Consider the following 22,052-nt stretch of genomic DNA (forward strand, 5'->3'; position numbering starts at 1 on the left):
AATTATTGGTATCATGGAATGCACATGTTCAGCCAGCTGTGCCAATAGAATTTGTAAATTCCCCAAGCTTTAACCCTTTGAGAGGGGTGACTTCTGAAAGCAGGCAGACAAACCTTACTCTCCCTCTAGGAGGCTCAAGCCAGGGAAGGTGATTCCTTAGATAATTCTCAGTAGTTTTTTGTACTTTTACCTTGTTTTTCCCAGACTTGGGTTCCCTTTCTCATAAATGCTTGTCATTTTATTTTGCCCTCTTTCTGTGTCTCTGAATGGTTTGGCATCCTCAGTCAGCCAGAGAAAGCCGCAAAGTCACGTAATGCTGGTATCAAGGCTGGGATCAGCATAAAGCAGGCAAAGGAAGGGAAAGGGTATGGGGCACCTCCTCCTGCTGATGCTGCTGTTATCAAACAGCTTAGTTTTCTCTCAGATAGGGAAATCCACCTGAACTTCCAAAATACATTCTGTAGGATCCCATGTTGATGTTACTAGAAGATGTAACACACACACACACACACACACGTTTTTACTGCTCTCCTTGCACTAATACATAGTAAATGGGCAGAAGAGAAATAGATATTATTTTTAGTAGAGTAGCATAGGAGGAAATCAGTACTTTAGTGTAGAGCTGGATCGAAAACCCAAAATCCAGCACAGTCCATAGAGCTATTACAGATAGTCACTTGTATTTCATGAAACGTGGACCTGTAAAGAACATATTTTCATTGAGATAGCAGAAAGGGAGAATATGTAAAGATATCTGAGAAAGGAGAACAGCATTAGCTCTAATGGTGGTAACTGTAAGACTGAGCCCTAGAATACGTGGGGCATCCACAGGGTGTACACTGTCTTGATCAGATATTATCACACAGATGAACTACACAAGTAAAGAGGAAATCTGTTGCAAGTGCAAATGGGGGCAGAAGGGAAGGCAACTTATGAACCAAACAGAATAAATATCAGAGTCCTGGTCTACACTTACTGTGAAATTCATCAGCAGTTGACAGGAGATATGCAAGCTACATATCTCCATTTTTTAAACTGCTTCTTCTTTTTAACTGCTTTTTAAACTTTTTTGTCTAAACTGCTTCTTCTTTTTGATAGTATAGTACGAATGAGTATTTCTCTCTCCACTATCTTTTTTGGTTTTGCTTATTGGCTTGTTTAATTTCTCTTCTGCCCCCCTCTCATCACCTTTCCATGCTGGAAATTTTCTTCCCACTCCTGTGGAATATGAATTGGGTAGTGAGACATTACCCCTGGATTACATAACTTTTCTGCTAAATTATGAAATAAGTGTAGGCTGCTCAGGAAAATTTACAATTTCTCATTTATTCACAAAGAGACGTTATCTTTTAACAATTATGGCTCCAATAATTTAAAGCATCTCCTGGAATATAAAATGCTTTAATAACCCTATTGAAAGAAAAAAATATATATTCAGTACTTAAAAAGAGAACATTGACATTGCCATGCTACTGGAGACACATCTAACAATACTTGAAGCTTGTAAGCTGAATAGAGATTGGGTATGCATCTCAGTTTCTAGTTGCTTTAATTCTAAAGCAAGGGTTGTTGCTATACTAATTGTAGAAGATCCCCTGTAGGGGCGGCGCTGATGGCCCTACCTCGGTGTCGATCTCCAATGGAGGCCACACCTCCCAGCGCCTACGTCCTTCGGGGAGTCCCACTTAAAGGGGCCGCCTCCGGCCCTTATTAGGGGGTAATCTTGCCCTCACTGGGTGAGCAAACACTCTATGGCCCGGCCCTCAGCCAGTGACAGGCTGTCAGTAGGAATCAGTCTTAAGCCCTCAGTGGGGCAAGGCAATAGTCTCTGGGCCAGCTCTCTAGCAGGGCAAGCCGGCAAGGGGGGACGCAGTCTCAAGCCCTTAGCAGGGCGAGGAGCAGTCTATAGCCTGGCCCTTCTGGAGGGCAGGCAGACAACCAATCTCGAGCCTTTGGCAGGGCGAGTAGCAGTCTATAGCCCGAGCGGGTGAGGAAATGCTCCAAGGCCCTAGCCTTAGGCAGGGCAGGACAGAGGGGCAGCAGTCTCTAGCCCTTAGCAGAGTGAGTAAGTAGTCTATACCCAGCCCTTCTGCAGGATGTGGCAGTCAGTAAGGGACAGGATCTGGCCCTCAACGAGCGTTCAACCCGAGTCGGGGTAGGAAGGGGGGAGGGGGACGCAGGCCCACCCATCTCTGTTGTGTCCCAGCCCAGGGCCCTGTGAGTGATGTCTCTGTCTCGTCACTGGGTCACTGGGGTTCCAGCCGAAACATGCTGACTCACAATTAATGTAAGCTCAGCCGGACCATAGTTGGCTCCTCTGGGCTTCTTCCTCCCACCCTCTCCCTAAAGTACCTAGTCTCCTCTGCCGTACCCTGCTTCCTTGTCGCTTGATGGCAGATTCGGGAATTGTTCGGGGTCCTCTGCGGAGGGCAGCTCCTCTAGGTCCCAGGCTCCGTGTGTCCCTTCTGGCTCACCAGGGACTGGTATCTTGGGCAGCTCCTCCAAGTCCTCAGGGCCCCATGCCATGGGTAGATCCACCAGCTCCTCCTCCAGGTCCTCAGGGCCCCATGCCGTGGGTACATCCGGCAGCTCCTCCTCTGGGTCGTAGGATCTGGGGGTCTCCTTCGGCTCATCTGCTTCAGGTAGCTCCTCCAGATCCTCAAGGCCCCACGCTGTGGGTAGATCTGGCAGCTTCTCCTCTGGGTAGCAGTTGAGTGTGGCCATAGGCTCAAGCACCAAGGGAGAGGCATCCTTCTTCCTCGGTCACTGGGGCCTGACTGAGCGGGCAGGCCTGGGTTTTATAGGCCTAGCCCCGCCTACCTGCTTCCGGTCAGGTGCTGCCTTCCTGGGTTCCAAGCCCCAGGGGGGTTTGGCTCTCCCTCAGGGTCAATCTCCGAGGGAGGCCGCACCTCCCGGCTATACTAATACATAAAAAGGTGAATGTTAACATGTTAATCAATAGGTCTGACAGTGAGGGTGGATTTACTGTCCATAAGGCTGAAATTGGCAATTCTATAATCATTTTTGCCAATCTCTGCAGGCCAAACCATGCTTCTGTATCGATGTCTTTTAGTTCCCCAGGGTATGCACCTCCAACTAAAATATGGAGATTAAACACTTTTCTGCTGTTTAATACATAAATTTTTAACTCTGTCCAGCAGGAGTTAGATTTTTTTCTTAAAACAAATGCCGCCAGTGCTTCATCAGCTGCCACACTTTGGAAAGCCTTTAAAGCCTTCATCAGAGGCCATATCATCTCTTACTCGTCCTTTAAAAAGAAATGAAGAGAACATAGAATTTATACCCTTTCAAAGGAAAATAAGGCCTTGGATGTAGACTGTGCTTCTGCCCCCTCTCCAGAGGAACTCAGAACCCTCATCTATCTAAGATATGATATCAACAAATTTCTATCCCAAAAGTCTGAGTTTGCTTTATTCTGTTTGAAGCAAAACTGTTGGGAATCTAGCAAGAGATCTGGCAAGCTATTGGCATATAGACTTAAGCAAAAGGCTAACCAAAATAAGATGGCAGTTATTCATGAGAGTAGCAATAAATTATATAAAACACAGTCAGATATTAATGAACAATTCAACAGTTTTATTCAAAATTATATTTAACTGAAGAGGGAATCAGTAAAGATGTCCTAGATGATTTTTCTAGTGAATTGTCTCTGCCACAGATCTCTGATTCTCAGAAGGAACTTTTAGCTGCTCCTCTAGAAATTGCAGAAGTATCTCTGGCTGTAAAAGAAATGAAGGTTGCAAAGACTCCTGGCACAACTGGCTTCCCAGCTGAATTTTATAAAAAGTTCTCTGTAACTTTAACACTCAGATTATTGAATATGTTCAAGGAGGCCAAGAATGAGCAAACTATCCTGCCTACTCCAAAAGATGTTGTAATTTCAGATATTCCTAAACCTGGGAAAGACTTTGGACTATGTAATAATTACCGGCCAATTTCTTTAATCAATTGTGATGCTAACATTTTCGTCAAAACTCGAGCTATGCACTTGGACAAAGTTGTCTCACATGTTATACACAAATCAAGTAGGCTTCCTTCATAATAGACATAGCTCAGATAATTTATGTCAACTGATTGATATTATTGCCACTTCAAGAGATTCTAAAGAACCCTTAGGTGTTGTTTCTTTAGATGCCAAAAAGACCTTTAACTACATGTTATGCAATATTTGGATTTGATAACCAAATTATTGCTTAGATCAAGCTTTTTTAGTCTAACCCAACTTCCAGTGTAGTACCAATGGTATTATTTCTGCCCCATTACCATTACGGAAAGGAACATGGCAAGGCTGCCCCCTTTCTCGTCTTCTGTTTGATTTAGCTCTAGAACTTTTAACAATAGCCATCTGAGCAAATCAATGTATTCATGGCATCAGAATGGGGGATGAAAGAGCATAAAATTATGCTTTACATGGATGATGCTCTTGTGTTTGTACCTAAGCCCACCGTTACCATTCCTAACCTTCTAATGACTTTTAAGAAGTTTAGACACTTCTCAAGATATAAAATTAATTGGGGGTAAATCAGAAATCTTAGGCATTAACAAATCTGCCCATAAAGACCTTTTCTCAAATCAGGACTTTCAATGACAACCTTTTTACATAAACTATTTTGGGATACTGATTCTCAAAAATATTCAGGACTTCCCTAAGATATATAGAGAAACAACAATTACCGAAGTGCCTAAAGATTTTGGGAAATGTAGCTCATTAACCCCTCAGTTTGTGGGGTAAAATTAAGATACTGAAAATGAATGTCCTTCCCAGAATTTTGTATGTTCTGAGTAGTTTCCCTAGTTCTATTCATCAAACTTTTATTTTAAGAAAGTCAATAATATTTTCAAAATGTTCCTTTAAGATGCTGGTAAGAAACCTACAATGGTGCCGAACAAATTACAGCTCACTCTGTCTCTGGGAGGATTTAGTTTTCCCAATTTTGAAAATTACCACATCTCCTTTTTATAAGTCAGGCATCTGTGTAGCTGTTAGGTATAGAGGGTTCAGACTAAATGAGAATCGATATATCCTCTCCCCATTTCAGACACTGTAGGATTGAATTATTGTGGATTTGATGACTCCACAGTTTTCACAAAAACAGCTGTGAGGCAAGTTTGTTAAAATTGGCTAGAATGTTCTGCTTCCATGCATTCTTCTATAAAGAAGCAGTCCTATGGAGCAACCCTATCCTTAAAATCAAGGACAAAACCTTGACATGGAGGGATTAGATGGAGACAGGAATTATGACTGTTTTGCAGCTAATTGGCAATGATAATATTTAAATGATTTGTAGATCTTCAGCAACCATTTGGCTTTCCCTGCACCTCAACATGGAAATATCTCCAATTAAAGCATTTACTAATTAATGTATTTGGAGTGGATGCATTGAGAGCTCCAGAATCTCCAGAACTTTTATTACTTTGGAGGAAACTTCCTGGATTTCCTTGGCCAGCGGTATCCTTTTAAAATTTTCCGGCCCAAAAATCTCTTGCCAAATATGAATAATTGGACAGTTGCTTGGAAGAGAGATTTGGATACACAACTATCTCTGACCCAATGGAATTTAATTGTATCTACTGTTGGAAAAAAAAAAAAAAGGCAGCTATGGACCTGAGACTATGGTTTATTCACTGAAAACACTTTTCTGAATATAATGGTCCCCACATAAGCTAATGATGATAAATGCTGACTGCTGTAGGAAATGTAACTCTCTTGGTGCTACATTAGTGAATATGGTTTAAGAGTGCCCTGTATCAAGAATTTCTGGTATGAGGTGGGTCAAAGGACCAATTTGATATTGGATGCTAAATTGGAGATCTTCCGCCTTAAGTTTCATTCCTGGATATATTCCGACTATCTGGACATTGTGTGGGTCCAGTGTCAGCTGTGGTCACTAAAAAATTAATCCTGAAAAATGGAAAAGTTGATCCCCCCTAGTATCGATGCTTGGTGCAGTGATATGGCTGACCTCGCAGCTAACAAATGACTGGCATTCTGCAGAAAGGGAATGCCTGAAAACTTCAAAGCCATTTGGGCTGACTTTTTAGAGGCCTATGATTAACATAGATCCTGAGGATAAATATATCGCTTCCCTTCCATTCCTTTTCTCCTAACCCTCTTCATTTACTTTGTGAATTATGATGAATCTGGTATATTGGTATATTTGTTGTACTGGGAAAAAATAATGACACATTATAAAATATATATATTAAAAAAGAATTGGCAGCTCTCCCTTTAGGAATATTACCAAAGCAAATTTTATTTATTTTTAATTAGTCACAACAACTCAGAGAAATTATAAAAGTTCAGCTGCTGAGATGAGCAGAGCCGAGCAACAAATTAAAACATGCCTAAAGCAACACATGGGTTTTTATTTTATTTTTACTTCCATTTCTCTTGTGCCTGCCTTTAATGTATAATGTGTCAACAGAATCCTCAAATTGTGAATAATAAATAAATTAGTAGTCTCCAAAGTGCTAGCACCATAGAACTAGCACCATAGCTCTGCTTCTTTGATTTTTCCAATTCCTGCATTGCTTTTCTCAGGTGAGGAACAAAATATAGTAAGTCAGAGATGAACAGGCACTTTGGAAACAAAGAAGAATGCAATATTGGCCGTGAGTACAATGGATCATCTGGATTCATAGTCTACAATTCCAAAGTGTAAAGAGATATTGCTTAGAGCTGTGTGGAATATTCCACACTGAACCTCAGATCCACTTGAGCAGAGTCTTGGATTCTAACTTCAATGTGTTCGCAAAGCATAACGCTGTGTATGAAAGTTCAGTTATCATGAACTAAAGGTATTTGCACAGTTAGAAAGCTGACTCATCTCCCTCTATGAGTTAGCCCCTTGTTTTTCCTTAGCAATCAACCCTCTTACCCCCAGAAAGCTTTGGGACCAACCTTCTTACTTTAGACCTTTTCAGGAAAGGAGGGTACAGCTCAGAAAAGTGACCCAGTATACATAGAAAAAAGCATCAGAAGAAAAATCAGAGCACATCTTGGAGCAATGTTTGGCTGAACTTTTATTCATTTGTTGACTTTATTCATACAACTATGATCATTTGCCTAGTGGCCACAGCACTAGACTGAGATGCTGGGACACCGGCTCTGCCACCATCACTGAGCTGCTGGGTGAGCTTGGACGAGTCACGTCTCCTTTCTCTGCTGAGTTTCCCCACAGGGGATAATGATACTGACCGCCTTTGTAAAGCACTTTGAGATCTACTGTACAAAAGTGCTATGTAAGGGCTAGTATAACCTCTATCAAGGTTTTCCCCTCATTAATAGTGAACATTAGAATATATGAATATACTGATACCCCTTGACCTTCCATTCCACCACCACAACACATATCTTTAACCTCCTTTGCTTGTATTTATATCTGTAAACCTCCACTAGGAGAAAAACTTATTTATTTTTGTACATATAGGTCTTTAAGTAGTACTTTTTATAATATAAGGCTTTTAGAAAGAATATAAAATACCCAGAGGACCATGATGAAGGGCATTTCTAAATTAGAGACCTTGGTTCTAACTGCTTCTGTGTTTAAAACCATGCCTCTGCTTGATGGTTACTATCTTTTTAAAAAAAAAAAAAAAAGCAAAACAGCATTCCACTCTTCCAACTCTTTAGTGTTTATGTATTTATTTTATCCTGTATAAAATGTCAGTTTCTCGTTTGGCAGGGTGTTTTCCTGAGCATGTTTTAAACTTCATTCTATCCAGATTTCTTCACTGTGGTGTTACATCTGTCAATTTCATCCAGGAGCTTTTTGTTTCATCTTCTCTCAATGTTGCCTATTTTTTTGTTCTTTTCATATCTTTGTACTTTTTCAGTTTGGATTTTCATCTTCACAATATATTCCCCCCCACCGTCTTCAATTTTCTGCTCCCTTATTTCATATCAATGCTCACATTTCAATGTTCTTTCCTTCACAGCTTTGCCAATAATCTTCCATGCTTAAATTCTTTCATCATTGCTAGGTTGCTGCTCATGTTTTTGTGTGAGTTTAAACCTTTTCTCCTTAGGATGACTCACTTTTTGCTCCTGTGTTTTAGGTCTCTGATATCTTCTTCACAGATTGCATTTTTGTCACTGCTGCTTTAGATGCCTGGATTGGATCACTCACTCTAGGTTAGATATATGTCAGGGGAAGCAAGAAGGAGGTTATGCTTTTCTGTCCAGATTTGAAGACTCGGCCTTTTTTGGATATCAGCCCAGGCAGATTCACATGGGCAGAATGCTGTAGGAATTTCTTATGCTGTCTATATTTACACAGACAGAGTATCTGAGCTAATATGTGGGAGCCTGTAGACACCACCACAATAGAAATAATAATGAATCACAAATAAAAGTAAAGACATCATCATTATTCTTAATAGCACTTTCTATTACATTTTTTATTATCTAAGGATAATTTCTATTGGGATGATGATGGTCATGACTGATGTCACTGTTGATGGATATAGTGTTACTTGTCACCAAAATGGAATTGTACCACAAGCTTTAGACCTTGAACATATCCATGATATTTTACTTTACTATATTATCTAGATAACTTTGTGGGGTCATTGTTATCTCACACCATTTAGTTACAACTTGAAATAAAGCCCTCCTTTGGATTGACCATTGTATTCTAAAACTGCTTTGTCTTTTTGAATATAAATCTACATCCTGAGATGTGCCGAGTACCTGCAACTCCCATTAACTTCATAGGCAGTTCCAGGAGCCCAGTGCCATTTAGGATTTGTCAATTTTTTTGAGTCATGCTGCAAATAAAAATGCCTGGCTACATTTTGGTTATTCTATTTCATCAAGAGAAAATTCTGGTTGATAGGATGCAATTCAGTTGGATTTTTAAGGCCTGACATTGCACTCTGGAAGATATAAGTACTTAAAATGTCAATGTTGATGGCTCTTATGCAAGATGACTCCCCTCCACATATTGCAAGTCTAGCTCTTTGAGTGGTTTGCAGATTTGCACTACAACAACACATGGATGAAATCTTGGCCCTATTGAAGTCAATGGGAACCAGGATTTCACCCATGATTATAAGAAATCAAATAACTTAGCCCATATCTGGGATAATTCAAGGTAACTTGTTCTGACCTTGACACCAAGAATAAGATCCTTAGTAATTTTCATACCCAAAAGTACAATGTTGCACAATAATGTTTTATTTAATACGTGGCTTTCGTGCCATCTATAAAGCACTCTAGAATGCAGATCTGTGTGAACAAGTGAAAATGGGCTTGAGATGTGAAGTTCAGATCTGGAACAGGATTTGAATTTTAAGCTTTCTCGAAGTTCATGAAGGTTGTATCCAATGTTCCAGTTTGGGCCAACTCAGTTAAAAATAGAGTAGCAAAGTTCGATATGGAGAGAAATTAAGAGTGTAAGCAAAGGAGAAGAGATGAATTTTAAATTGATATTTGAAAGGAAATGGAGAACTGATTAGGCAAAGACGGAAGAAAGTAGTTCCTTGCTGTAGGATCTGCAGAGGAGAGACTCACCCAAAGGGTACTAAGATTGTGTGAAAGGGCAGGGAGGAAATCAGTGATGGACAAGTGGAAGAGATGGAGCAGGAGGTTGATGTAGATGAGATCCATTGAATAAACTGGAACAAGTTCCATTTTAAAAGAGGGAGGCACTTTTAAATTGGATCCTGAATGACTAGGAAAACAGTGGAGTTGTTTGAGCATATGAGTGAAGTGATGGCACTTCTTTTTAAATGTAAGAAGGTAGCAGCACCGGAATTCTATGTATACTGAGAAACTCAGATACTCTTCAATGAGTCTGTGTTGTAAATAGTGTAGTAATCACAGAAATGTCAGTCTGTTTATGCTCTTTGACTCAAAATCAAAAGCTCATCCTCCCGCCTTCTCCGTTGGAGAGAAAGCAAGTTGAAGTTCAGGTTACAATATCTGATGGCATCTCTGTTCAGACTGTCACAGATTTTGTCTTAGTCCTCCAGCAAAGAGAGGGAAATTAGCACCAGTTATTACTAATGTAAAAAATAAAACCTGGGTGGGGGGAAGGAAGCAGGGTTTTGAAGAAAAAATCTCCCGGCATGTGTACATCATAAAGTAGCAGAAAAGAGCAAAACTAGCTTTTTATTTTCATTTTGGATTTCACCTGTAAATTTTTAAAAACTAAATGTCCAGCAATGCAGTAAGAAGTTCAGGAGACACTGGATGTGGTTTAATTGGTCTGCAACATTATTCTTAAATGTCTGGGAGCACCCAGCAGATAAAAGTATACAGTGCAGGTAATTCCATATATATTTATTTACAATATATATCTGGGGGCCTTCCGTCAGCCCTCCCCCTTATCCCTGCTGGTCCCCAGCCAACCCATTGCTAGGACCTCACCATCTTCCCTCACTCAGATGAGGGGTTAAAAGGGTGGTTATAAAGGAGGGGGGGTTGGATCCTTGCCATACCAGTCATAGAAGCCCTGAACCCCCTCTATTTCCGCTACTTTAAAAAATATCTCCTTTAAATCCTTTACCAAGCTGGCATACCTGCACTGGACATCTACCCCACATTTCCATAATGAACTGCGACATCATAGTCTAACTCCTATTTCATTTTCTAAGCTCCCCTCAATCCACTGTGGGGAAAGCAACAACAACAAAGAATATCACTTCACCTTAGCCACTTTGGTGGTGAGGGAAAAATTCCTTCCCAGCCCGCCAAGAGAGGAGCAACTAGCGCAATGCTGACAGCAGATCCTGACAAAATTGGTATTCATGAGTGGGAGGGAGGATGCTGTGCTGCCTAGTCCAGGTAAAAGAGGGCTTTTCCTGCACTGGCATGAATCTATATGGTCCTCCCCCTCTTCCCATCACCTTGGGGATGGGTTAGGGTCACCATGCTGACCTGGTTTGCCACTGCAGTCGAAAGTCACTCCCCGACTCTCTAACCCTTAAAGACGGTGAATTTCTGTTCCAACAAGCCAAACAATGGCCTCCATGTTTAATGAGTGGCGAGGTCAAAATTATGGTACTTTGTAGCCAGTGCAGCATCAGGATAGCCCATTGCCCTATTTGTATGCTCAAGTAAAATAATTGAGATTGTTTGTGAAATACATTTTATTAAATGTAAAACATCATACATATATCAAAGAAAAAGCTGTTCCAATCTCTTGTCAGATAAGCTTTATGAATCTTCAAGTTCTTTTTAAATTAAGTTGGAAGAGCCCTGTAAGACCTGTGAACCAGGGAACTTGATTAATCTCTTTCCATGGCACAGTCTGAATAGAATGCACAGGTCAGTACTCACCCTGCTCTGGGGAGGAGGTCTCTGAATATAATAAATGTAATCTGAATCCCAGTGACATCTAGCTTGATCTTTTCAATCAAGTGATACAATTGTAACACAAAGTGAGGGGAGCTGTAAAATAAGGTGGAAATTGCATGCACTTTAATGGAGAAACAGTGACTATTAGTGGAGGGAAGTTAATTTTTGTATAAAATGTCATAGCTCCAGAGTTTCATTAAGGCTACTTCAAACAATACATGGTAGAACTAAAATTGTATCAACTTGTTTAAAAATGTCTTGAAATAATTTTTTTTGCATTGTATGCACCTTTAAGTATATTTTGGAATAAGTTCTGTATCACAGAATCAAAACAGTTGTACAGATTCACGGTATTTCTTGTGTAGTATTTCTGTTGGGGTTTTCTTGCAGACTGTTTGACACCCTTTTAATTATTGCTGAGGATTTTTTAAATTTATTTTAAAGGTGCCCTAGCACCTCAATACGGGAAAGGGTAGATTATATCATTGTAAATATTATTTCCACACTGTGTGTCTTTGACACTCTCTCTCTCTCGGGCTGTTTTGGAGGAATATGCCACCAGTGGGTGTTAATGACTTCAAAAGAATGATCTGTTTGTGTTTTTTATACATGGGGCCTGATCATGGATTCGTGGGCAGCAAAGCAGGCAGGGGGAAAGATGAACTCAAAGGTGTGGCATCATACCACCCAAAGAGTGTGATGAAGTCTGCTGGGCAGCCAGCCCAGAGCATCACCCACAAAAGTGCACATTGACTTTTAAGTGCAGAAGGAGCCGTAAGAGGCAGTTTCATATATTGCAACAAGTGGAAATGGGGGAGACAAAGATAAATGTATTTAACTAAGCCATCTGAAACCATATAATGTTTATGTATGCTTGAGTATGTCCTGCTGGCAGCAGCTCAACACCTAAACAAAAATATTCCTCAGAAAGACTCAGGTAGTGAACAGACTTTAATGGTGATGTGAAAGCAGCTTCCAAAAAGAACTGCACCAAACCCAAGATCTTCCTTGCCTGTAGAGTTAGTTGGTTAAACAAAGCTTGTGAGGCTGCATATGTAAAAGTACCATCTGGTGACTCCCAATATTATTACTAAATCATCCCACTGTTTTCTCCACTCTGACCTTTATCACTCCATTCCTACAGAGATACATCTTAATTGTCTTTTGTATCCATCTAATTGTATCACACATACCTCATGACCCATCTCCTCGGCTCTGCCAGTGATACCGGGCTCATCAGTTCACTTACAAGTTTGTCTTGCACACATCACAATGCTCCCTGAACTGATCTGTATGGGCCGCTATCCTCCTTTTTCATATTGCTCCTCAGGACTCATCTCTGCCACAATGTCTCTAAAATATCAACCAGTTAAGATGGCTTCACTAACAGGTTGATGGGTATAAATGACTCTTGCTTTGTTTATAATAACTAAAAAACTCTGTAGATGTATATATGTATATAAAAATGTATCAATTCCCGCTTCCACTTTTTGTACGTCACTTGACTGCTAGATTGCAAGCTGTTTGGAGTAGGAACAGTGCCTCCTTATGTGTTTGCACGATACCTAGCACAATAGGGTCCTGATCCTAATGAAGGCCACTGGGTGCTACTGTAACATAAATATAAAATGAAAACTATCACTATTGTTATTAATTGTAGTGCAAGCCAGTTGAAACTGAATGACTTCAATGTGATGAAATCCAACATGAACACCTCCTGCCCTCTCTTCTATTCTGCTCTTACTCCAATCCCATTGCTTGTTCCATTAAGCTTATCTGGGTGTCACCTTCTAACTTCCTATGCCCCTACCCTGAAGCACACCCTCAAATTTTACCTTCACATTGAACTTCCCACAGCTGGTTCTTTTGGCCATCATCCTCTCCTCATTTAGATCTCATTCAGAAAACTCTCTTCTGCTGTGAAACCTATAAGAAACACAGTCAGTTACATTTAAGGACCTTATTTTCATTTATTCTAAAGTTGTTTTACACAACTGTGACAGTGGAAGATGGGACTTTAAGGGGAGATAAATTACACTTATACCCCTTCCACTGCGAAGATGGCACAAAACATCCTTAAGAGAGAACCAGGCCCCCAAACTTCATCAAACTAAATGTACTCACCAAGAAGTATACTTGAACTAGAAAGCTGCCACATGATCTTATTTATGTAACCCTGCCTAATTTCACCCCACTTCCCCCTGTTGTTTTTCTCTGTCACACTCCCTTGTCTTGCCATGTTTGAATGTCTCTTTGTTGAGGTGCCTCTCTCACTCTCGGGCGTGATACAAACAATCAATAATCATAATTATTTTCCATTAAGCCATGGTGTCCTGCTTTTTGTGGTTATAGATAACACAGCCAGTATCCTGACCAGACGGAGGAGATTCAGTCGAACTACTCAAGATGTCTACTACCTCCCAATTTTGATTTCTGATAGTGGAATACCTTCTCTCAGCAGCAGCAGCACCCTTACGATCAGGGTCTGTGCATGTGAGAGAGATGGGCGCGTTCGGACCTGCCATGCTGAAGCTTTCCTTTCCTCAGCCGGCTTGAGCACAGGAGCCTTAATTGCAATTCTACTCTGTGTCATCATTCTTCTGGGTAAGTCACTCTCTTCGTTAAATACTGATATCCCTTCACTAGCCTTCAGAATATGGCAGTAGCAGCTTTTAATATAATGTGTTTCTGAACCAGGGATTACTTGTGAAAAGAGGTAGTTAGAAATATAAAGCTGTGTTTTTATATATAGATTTTGCTAAAATTAATATGAAAAATGCCTTTAAAGCATACCAATGAAAGATTAGCATCCTGCAGAGATAATTTTTCAGAAGTCAGTGAGCAATTAGCACTGCAGATCTTCCCAGGTAATTTGGGAAGTTTTCAGAAAGCCGCTGACTCAAGTACCATCTCTAGAGCAGTTGGAGAAATGATGAAGAGAAATGAGGAAAAGATTTTTGGAAAGCATTACTCTGTAAGCACTATTACCACTGTACAAAAGCCACTTTCTAATTACCTCTGTGGGATGTGCTGATAGAAATGCACAACATAATCTAGAGGGGCAGGGGACATATTAAATGATAAAATGATTCCATTGGATAAATATCCTTGGATGTGCATTTTCTTTCTGTATTTTCCCAGACCAATTTGAATTTACCCATTACTTAATATTCTTATTTGGGAGAGATACGACATGCTGCTGTAAACATCACTGTACTATATGTGTGGTTTTATGCATTCTAACAGATAATGTTTGAAACTGTGGGGATTTGTGTCATGACCCACATACTATATCTCTAAAATCAGTGAATTTATCTTGAAAGCCTGTGCTCTTTCTACCAATTCCTTTCACCACAGCATATCTCAGCCATTTTCTAGGTTTTATAATATAACTTTAAAATGTGGAGAAGTGCACTGGAGTTATGTTATCAGCATTAAAGTCACAATATGTGCAAATACGTGGAGTTGCAGATGCAGGGAAAAACAAAGGAAAAAACTAAACCTTGCATGTTTTAATTTGATAGTTAATTGATTATTAACTTTAGTGGGATCTGGGCATCCAGATCCCTTATGCAATGTTGAAAAATCTCATTCTTTTTATATTAGCGGATTTTTTCAAAGCATTTTCAAAGCAGTATATTTTCAAAGCAGGAGTTAGGCACCCAAATCTCATGGATAATTAATAGGAGTTAGACACCCAATGCCCTTTGTGCCATTGGGAATTTCCCTATTAGTCATTATAAGCACTGCTTGTTATATTCTGGCAGGCTGTTGTGCCAACATGGAGCCCCGCTGACTTAAGTGGGACTCTGCATGGGTAGAGCAGATGGTCTGCTGTGCCAGTATGAAGCCCCACTGATGTAAGTGGGACATCACATGGCTATAGCAGACTGTCTGCATATGACAACTTGCAGAATCAGGGCCTTATTGACAATGGAATCTGTTCTTCCATCGATGGGAGGTATATCTTAGCTGTACTCACAACTTCTCTAGTTTATGTGTTTTACAGTGTCTTCCTGTGTTTTACATTTTGTATGTCCCGTTTTATGACACACAGGATCACAATACATGTTCAGGCAATCTGAATGTTACAAGGGTCCGTAATGGGAAGTGGGGATTTGAAAAGCAAGTGTTGAGTAGTGGAACAGTTGAGCAGCATAGGGAGGCGTAGGATTCTAACTAAAGGTAGGTATTCTAATAAAAGTGAGGTGATGTTCACCAGTGCCGAGGAGCCACAATTCCCAGTGAAGTCCATGCAAGCCGCAAGTGTTCTGCACCTCTGAAAATCAGGCTGCCCTTAGTTAGGTGCCTACGGTGGATTTTAGTGGCTGGATTCTCAGCAGATGCAAATTGGCACAGATTAGTTGGACACCAGCTCCATATCTCCTACGAATCTGTTCCTTGATGCCCAACTTTAGGCATCCAGGTTTGAAAATGTTGGCCATGGCATATACAAACATATTACTGAGTTAATCACAACTCGGTTGAAGCCCAACATCACAATGCAAAAACCAAAATAGCAGTCCGTTAAGTGTCTCACCGCATTTTATTTGGGATTTTGTATTTGTGACCCATGTAAGATATATGCTACTTATTTTATATGTAATGTCTGTAAATCTAACCTAATATATGCACTTTTCTCTTTAGCAATCGTGGTCCTTTTCATCACATTAAAACGCAGCAAAAAGGAGCCCCTGATCATTTCCGAGGAGGATGTCCGGGAAAACGTTGTCACGTATGATGACGAGGGTGGTGGAGAGGAGGACACTGAAGCATTTGACATCACAGCCCTGAGGAACCCATCAGCTGCTGAAGAGCTGAAGTATCGGCGGGATGTGCGTCCTGAAGTGAAGCACACTCCGAGGCACCAGACTTCTTCAAGCCTGAACAGTATAGATGTTCATGAATTTATTAAACAAAGATTGGCAGAGGCAGATCTCGATCCCAGTGTGCCTCCCTATGACTCCTTACAGACATATGCATATGAGGGTCATAGATCAGAAGCTGGATCTATCAGCTCTCTGGATTCAGCCACTACACACTCTGAACAGGATTATAATTACCTTGGTGACTGGGGACCAGAGTTTAAGAAGTTAGCTGAACTCTATGGAGAAATAGAATCAGAAAGAACAACTTAGTTACCATTCCTGGAACAAGAAATATTTTAGTTCTCAAGCAACTGGAGATATAACCACAGCAGTAGTAACAATAAACGAACACAGCACTTGGAACTGAGCAAGTTGTACACAGTTGCTGTAGAAACAAATGCCCTTTTCATATTTGAAACTGGGTTCTTCAACTGGAAGAAAATCAAATTTTGAAAAATACAGAAAAAAGAAACGATTGTCCTTTGTGTATATTTTTTAATTGCTCAATAAAGTCTGTGGTACCATATCCATAACAATACCTAAAATAAATGAATCAATGACATTTTTATTGCAATATATTTAAACATACCAGAACAACAGTAAGTCTCTGGTAGTGCCTGCTTGTGAGGATAGTTCATTGGAGAGCTAATCCTATGCAGGTAGTTGTGACGTTGCATTTCTAGCTCTTTTGTAGGCCTGGAGATCCCAAACTGAGGTAACCAATGGGATTCATTGTGATAAACCCCAAGAATTCATTCCTTTACAGAACTGGAACTATCCACTGGTTCTTTGGTGGGGGCCTTTATTAGTATTACATTGAATCTTATTGAAACACCAGGCTGCTGTGGGGTGTATGTAGTGTCATTGTATCCTTCCCCAATCTATTCCTCCATAGCAATCTAATGGAGTTAGAGGGTAATTGACTGCCTGCACAAATATGCATGTAGCCCAGAGTCACAAAACCTGCACTTTTACTGAGTGGTGTAGAAGCTGTTGCTTCCATTGTCTGTTTCTTTTCTTTTTACCTTTCCACGGGAACCTTGTTCATCTAAATGAAATGGTATGAAATATTCTCTATGCAGTGAAGCAGATGAGGCATAGGCTTTCTCAATAAAAAGAACAGCAGGCAGTACATTTTAACCTATGCAGTGGTTTGGGTCAGTGAATGAAGCTAACTAGGCGTATGTTCCTCTGCGTCCACAGGCTCCAACAGTCAATCTGTGATGCGAGTGATCTTCTATGTTATGTTTATTTTGTATGTACTACCAAAAGAAAAATAGAGCTGCTAGTATGATGTTATCTGAATGTGGAAAACTGAGACAGCAAGGAGTTTAAGACAATGTTACTGTGATTTTTTAATTATAGTTAAATTAATTATTATTACCCACACTGCTGAAGGATCTTAGAAGAATCTCCCTCCAGGCAAAGCAAGCTTTTTTTTTTTTTTTTTTTTTTTTTTTTTTTTTTAAACTAATTTAAAGTCTGATGGGTACATGAGCCTATTAAAATCAGTGGAAGTGGGAAAAAAAATGTAAAATGTAGAAGTGCCATTACTGGAGTTCATGTAAGTTGAGTAAATCAAGCTATTCAATTTTTAATTGTTTATCATTGTGGAATTTGCTTTTTCAGCATTTTAATGCTTAATCCAACCTCCCACAGTTTTTCAATGGCTTGTGTTTTTGAAGTAAGTTTCTTCATCTTTCCCATGCTCAGGCTGTAAAAGCACCATGATAAGCATTAATGACCTTTATGGTATAGCCCAGCAGTAGGAGCAGTGTGGAACTGCATAGCCCCTGGGGAAATAGAATTCCTCCCCAAGCTCCATATTGCACAGGGGAAGGCTGACTGCTGCTTTGCTACTCTACATCAGTCCTGTTCTACAGGTAGGTGTGCAGGGGTGGAAACACCTCATCTCCTCCCCATCCTTCTCTGCATGTTTAGGCTGCTGTATGCCCTCAGGTGAGTAGAGAGAGAAGCAATTCTAGCCTTTCCCATCAAGCAAGGACCTCATTTGTATTTGACCTTTACATCAGCCATACAAGAGAATCAGAAGGCTCCTTAGGAGCCTCCTTCCCCACCACACACCTAAATAAGGGCCAGACACAGATTGGACCCTAATGATCATCTTGCACTTAACATTCCTTTAGATTTCTTGAAAATTTTTCTGAGTTACTCATGACATTACTGGAGTGTGCTTTCATGCTTGCACAGCCTATGGGGCAAATGGGCATGAAGCTCACACACTTTGAAAGAGAAGTGAAGAAGAGTGCTCTGCAAGTTTGAAAGCTTGTCTCTCTCACCAACAGAAAAGTTGGCCCAGTAAAAGATATCATCTCACCCACCTTGACCCTTTGAAAGAAACATTTAAATCTCTTTTTAACTATTTGCTGCAGCTGTGCTCTTCTCACAAACTTCTTCTATTAGGCACTTTTTCATCACCTCCTACCCCCAAGCACAAGAAGCAACATTTTTTTTTAAATATCCATCCGTTAAAATGAATGTGAACACAACATGAGCATGTAGAAGCATAATAGTTGTAACAAGAGCTGGTTGGGGGAGAAAGGAGAAAATTCACAATTTATAGAAAGTAAATTTTCTTTCTTTCTTTTTCTTTTTTTTTAAATTCAAATGTTCAATAGGATTTGGGGGGAAAAAGGGTCTATTTTTCTTGTAATTTGAGATTTATTTAGTCCAGCATCCTGTAGTGGAGGATGTCTCAGAAGAGAAATCTTCATAGGATCTCCTTCAAGACGGCATCTCTATTCAGGAGAATACTGAAACGTGCTTAATATAAAGTGATTACAGTGGGAGTTAAGAACATGCTTAGCCCACGCTGAGCACATGCTTACGTACTGTCCTGAACAGGGATGGACGTTGGCATGTGCTTAAGTGCTTTCCTGAACTGAAGCCATGATGTATTCAGTGGTGCAATAGATGATAAGGAGGCATTTCTTCCTGACTTAGATGTTGATCAGTTTATGCCATGATCTATATTATTTGTATAGCACCAATAGAGTTCTGGGGTAAAGAAGCCACTCGAAGACAAAAGCTATAGTACGTGTGTTCCATACTATTTTATATGACATCTGCTCAGAAACTACCCTTCATTATTATATTACAGTTTTGAGATATGGAATCTAGGTAAGTTTACTCTGAATAAACTTTCCCCTTCTGCCTCAGAAGAGGAGAAATGAATTGAAGTTTGAGTTTTGTGCAATATTTGATAAGATATTTTCATATTATTTGCATCATAGTACATGAAGTTTAAAGCCAAATATAAGGGAAGGGTAGTGACATGGGCAGATAGACTTTCCTAATGCTCATATTTTGATAATGAGGGAAAGGGGTCACAGCTGATAAGAAGTGAAATCCCTGTTTGAGTATTTGTAACGTTCCATACACCATTGTTGCTATGCTACGTATATACTGTACACAGGAGGTGTGGAATTCTGAAGTGTTTAAAGTGCAAATTTTGCTGTGGGGTTGTTGAAACTCTGCTCCACTGAGTCTGCCGTCTTTCATTCTGTTTGATATCTCCTAGCAACTATGATCTCCAAATGTGCTTTTATATCATTATAAGTCTGCATGCTTGCTTTTCTTATTGTCTTTTACTCAAATAAACATCACAGTACTTTGTTGTTTGCATGACAAATAGCAGAATACCAAACCTTCAGGGCCACAGATGAGGGTCAACATTGGAGATCAAACAGGTTTGCCAGATTTCCTCTTGATATCTTATCATTTTACCCTTGTTTTTCTTGTCCCAGGAGCAAACTTGTCCCAGGATGCTTTCTGTGTTAATATGATTAAACTGAAAGAAAAGCTAACTTTTGTGTGTCATGGAAGCCATGCTCATTTTTTTGCACTATGAGATTAAGCAAAGGTTACATGCAATGAAACTATTGTGTTAAAATCTTTTCCTGTAGTGACTGAGTCTGATTCCATCACTTAAATCTTTCTTGGATCTCTTATATTACTCATGTTTTTAACAATTTATTCTGAGCCCAAACATTAATTTTATTGCAGCTCTGCCAGCTTAAGCACTGGAATATGCTCAATTTTTATTAAAGCTGGATGATCCTAAATCAGAATAAAGCTAAGTGCCACATTAGAAGGGTTACTTAAGGCTTACTAATTATTTCTGCAAAAGCTGTCTGATATTTATATCCAACATATTAAGCATATTAATTCAAACAAGTATTTTTTGCAAGGTACTGGGTGAGGGTAGTTAGCATGTTGTAAACATGGTTTGTAATCTAGGGAAATGATCAGAGAAATGATCAGAGCAAGCGTTAGGGGCCAGCGTTAGGGGGTAGCAAGCAGGGCAATTTTGAGATATGGAATCTAGGTAAGTTACTCTGAATAAACCAAAACCTTCCCCATCCACCCCAGAAGAGGAGAAATGAATTGCAGTTTGAGCTTTGTGCACAGTGAGCCCCATGAAGCTAAAGTGCATCATATCTACAGAGTCACTGTGGGTAAATGTAACAAAGTATTACAGTAATTTAATCTCTAAAGTCACACTCAAGCAGAAATTTTTGAACTATGGGATATGCCCTTCTAGGGGGCGCGGGAGAATACAAAGGAAGGTGAGCAGTGACACCAGATGGCTCATGCTTCGGCTTCAGCATGATGGGGTCCACTCCTTAATTTCCACCCTGGGCCCCAGCGAGTCTAACACCAGCCCTGCCTATTGACGTTGGATATGGCAACAAATCAATGTATTTATCCGTGCTGCTACTAACACCTTGGATGGTTTGAACTGAAAAAAAAATCAGAAATCCAAAATGGTTTCCTCTTTTTAATATACTGTTTTCTTTTAGCCTTTCCTTTCATCTTGGAAAATGAGAATCATTGTAATCAGTTTTGCTTTCAGATTTGATGTGCTGCTGTTGGAATTGCAAATACTGCAGGGTAACATTGATTGGTATAACAACTATTTCTATAGTTTTTTTTTTTTTTTTTAAATGCAATATTTCTGTTGGCCTTAGGCTTTGTAAAACCTCATTTTACAAAATTTTAATTTCAACCGCATTGTAATTAACCGTGTCCTGTAAACTCCTCTCTACAGTGTCACACAAAAGAATAATGAAGGAAACTTTAAAAATATAGAGGAGAATAGCAAATTGTTCTGTAGAGGTGAATTGTTTTGAGATTGCCATGTACTTTGGACCTTGTACTTGTCGTTCACATACAGTAACACAATGCATTCTGAGGAACATTTAAAGCAGCATTGCAAGTATTAGGCCATTCTTACTTTTCCAAAGTCTCCAAATATATATATTTTTTTAACAAAAGAGAAATGTCAAAAGTATAATATTATATTGAATTAGGTTACAAATACCTCCTTAAGCAAGTGTTAATCTTAGAGATTGTTACATTTTTTCTTTAAATAAACAAAAGGGGTAAAATCTTTTCTTGATATAAGTATTTTTCAATTAAAAAATACTGTTTTCCATGGTAATGGGTTATTGCATTCCTCATCACTCCCGAAACACTATGGGATATTTGCATGTAACCCCATATATTGTACATGCTGATCAAATATAACAGTCGGAAGGCACATTTAAAAGTAACATGATGTCACTGTGTTATTGAGGTCAATGTCAGCAATGCTATAGTAACTTTAAATAGATTTAATGCTCCATATATCTACTGAACTGATTCACTGTGTTAAAGAACATGCTATAAATAGGGAGGGAGCAAGAGATATTTTGCAACAGCCTGTATTATAAATGTTAAGTGGTTCATTACTTGTGGTGAGGTCTCCACTCAAACCACCATTGTCCTGTCCACCAGAGCTGCTTAGATGAATAAATGATCAACGTGAGTAAAACAGTGAATTGCACATACCTGGTCAC

The 22,052-nt window shown here is 39.7% G+C and overlaps 1 protein-coding gene across 3 annotated transcripts in view; it reads left to right on the plus strand.

The window, feature by feature from the left end:
• Positions 1 to 16,738, plus strand: part of CDH18 (cadherin 18) — a 518,716-nt gene extending 501,978 nt beyond the window's left edge. For all 3 annotated transcript variants that reach the window (XM_067569768.1, XM_067569753.1, XM_067569759.1), the window contains 2 exons: positions 13,676 to 13,927; positions 15,971 to 16,738. In XM_067569768.1, coding sequence (XP_067425869.1) covers positions 13,676 to 13,927; positions 15,971 to 16,461 — 743 coding nt within the window. In that variant the 3' untranslated portion in view covers positions 16,462 to 16,738. The remainder of the gene's footprint in view (positions 1 to 13,675; positions 13,928 to 15,970) is intronic.
• Positions 16,739 to 22,052: the final 5,314 nt, after the last annotated feature.

Source organism: Emydura macquarii, unplaced genomic scaffold, assembly GCF_026122565.2.
Source record: "Emydura macquarii macquarii isolate MOO-44397 ecotype Brisbane River unplaced genomic scaffold, CSIRO-AGI_Emac_v2 contig_320, whole genome shotgun sequence".
NCBI lineage: Eukaryota > Metazoa > Chordata > Testudines > Chelidae > Emydura > Emydura macquarii.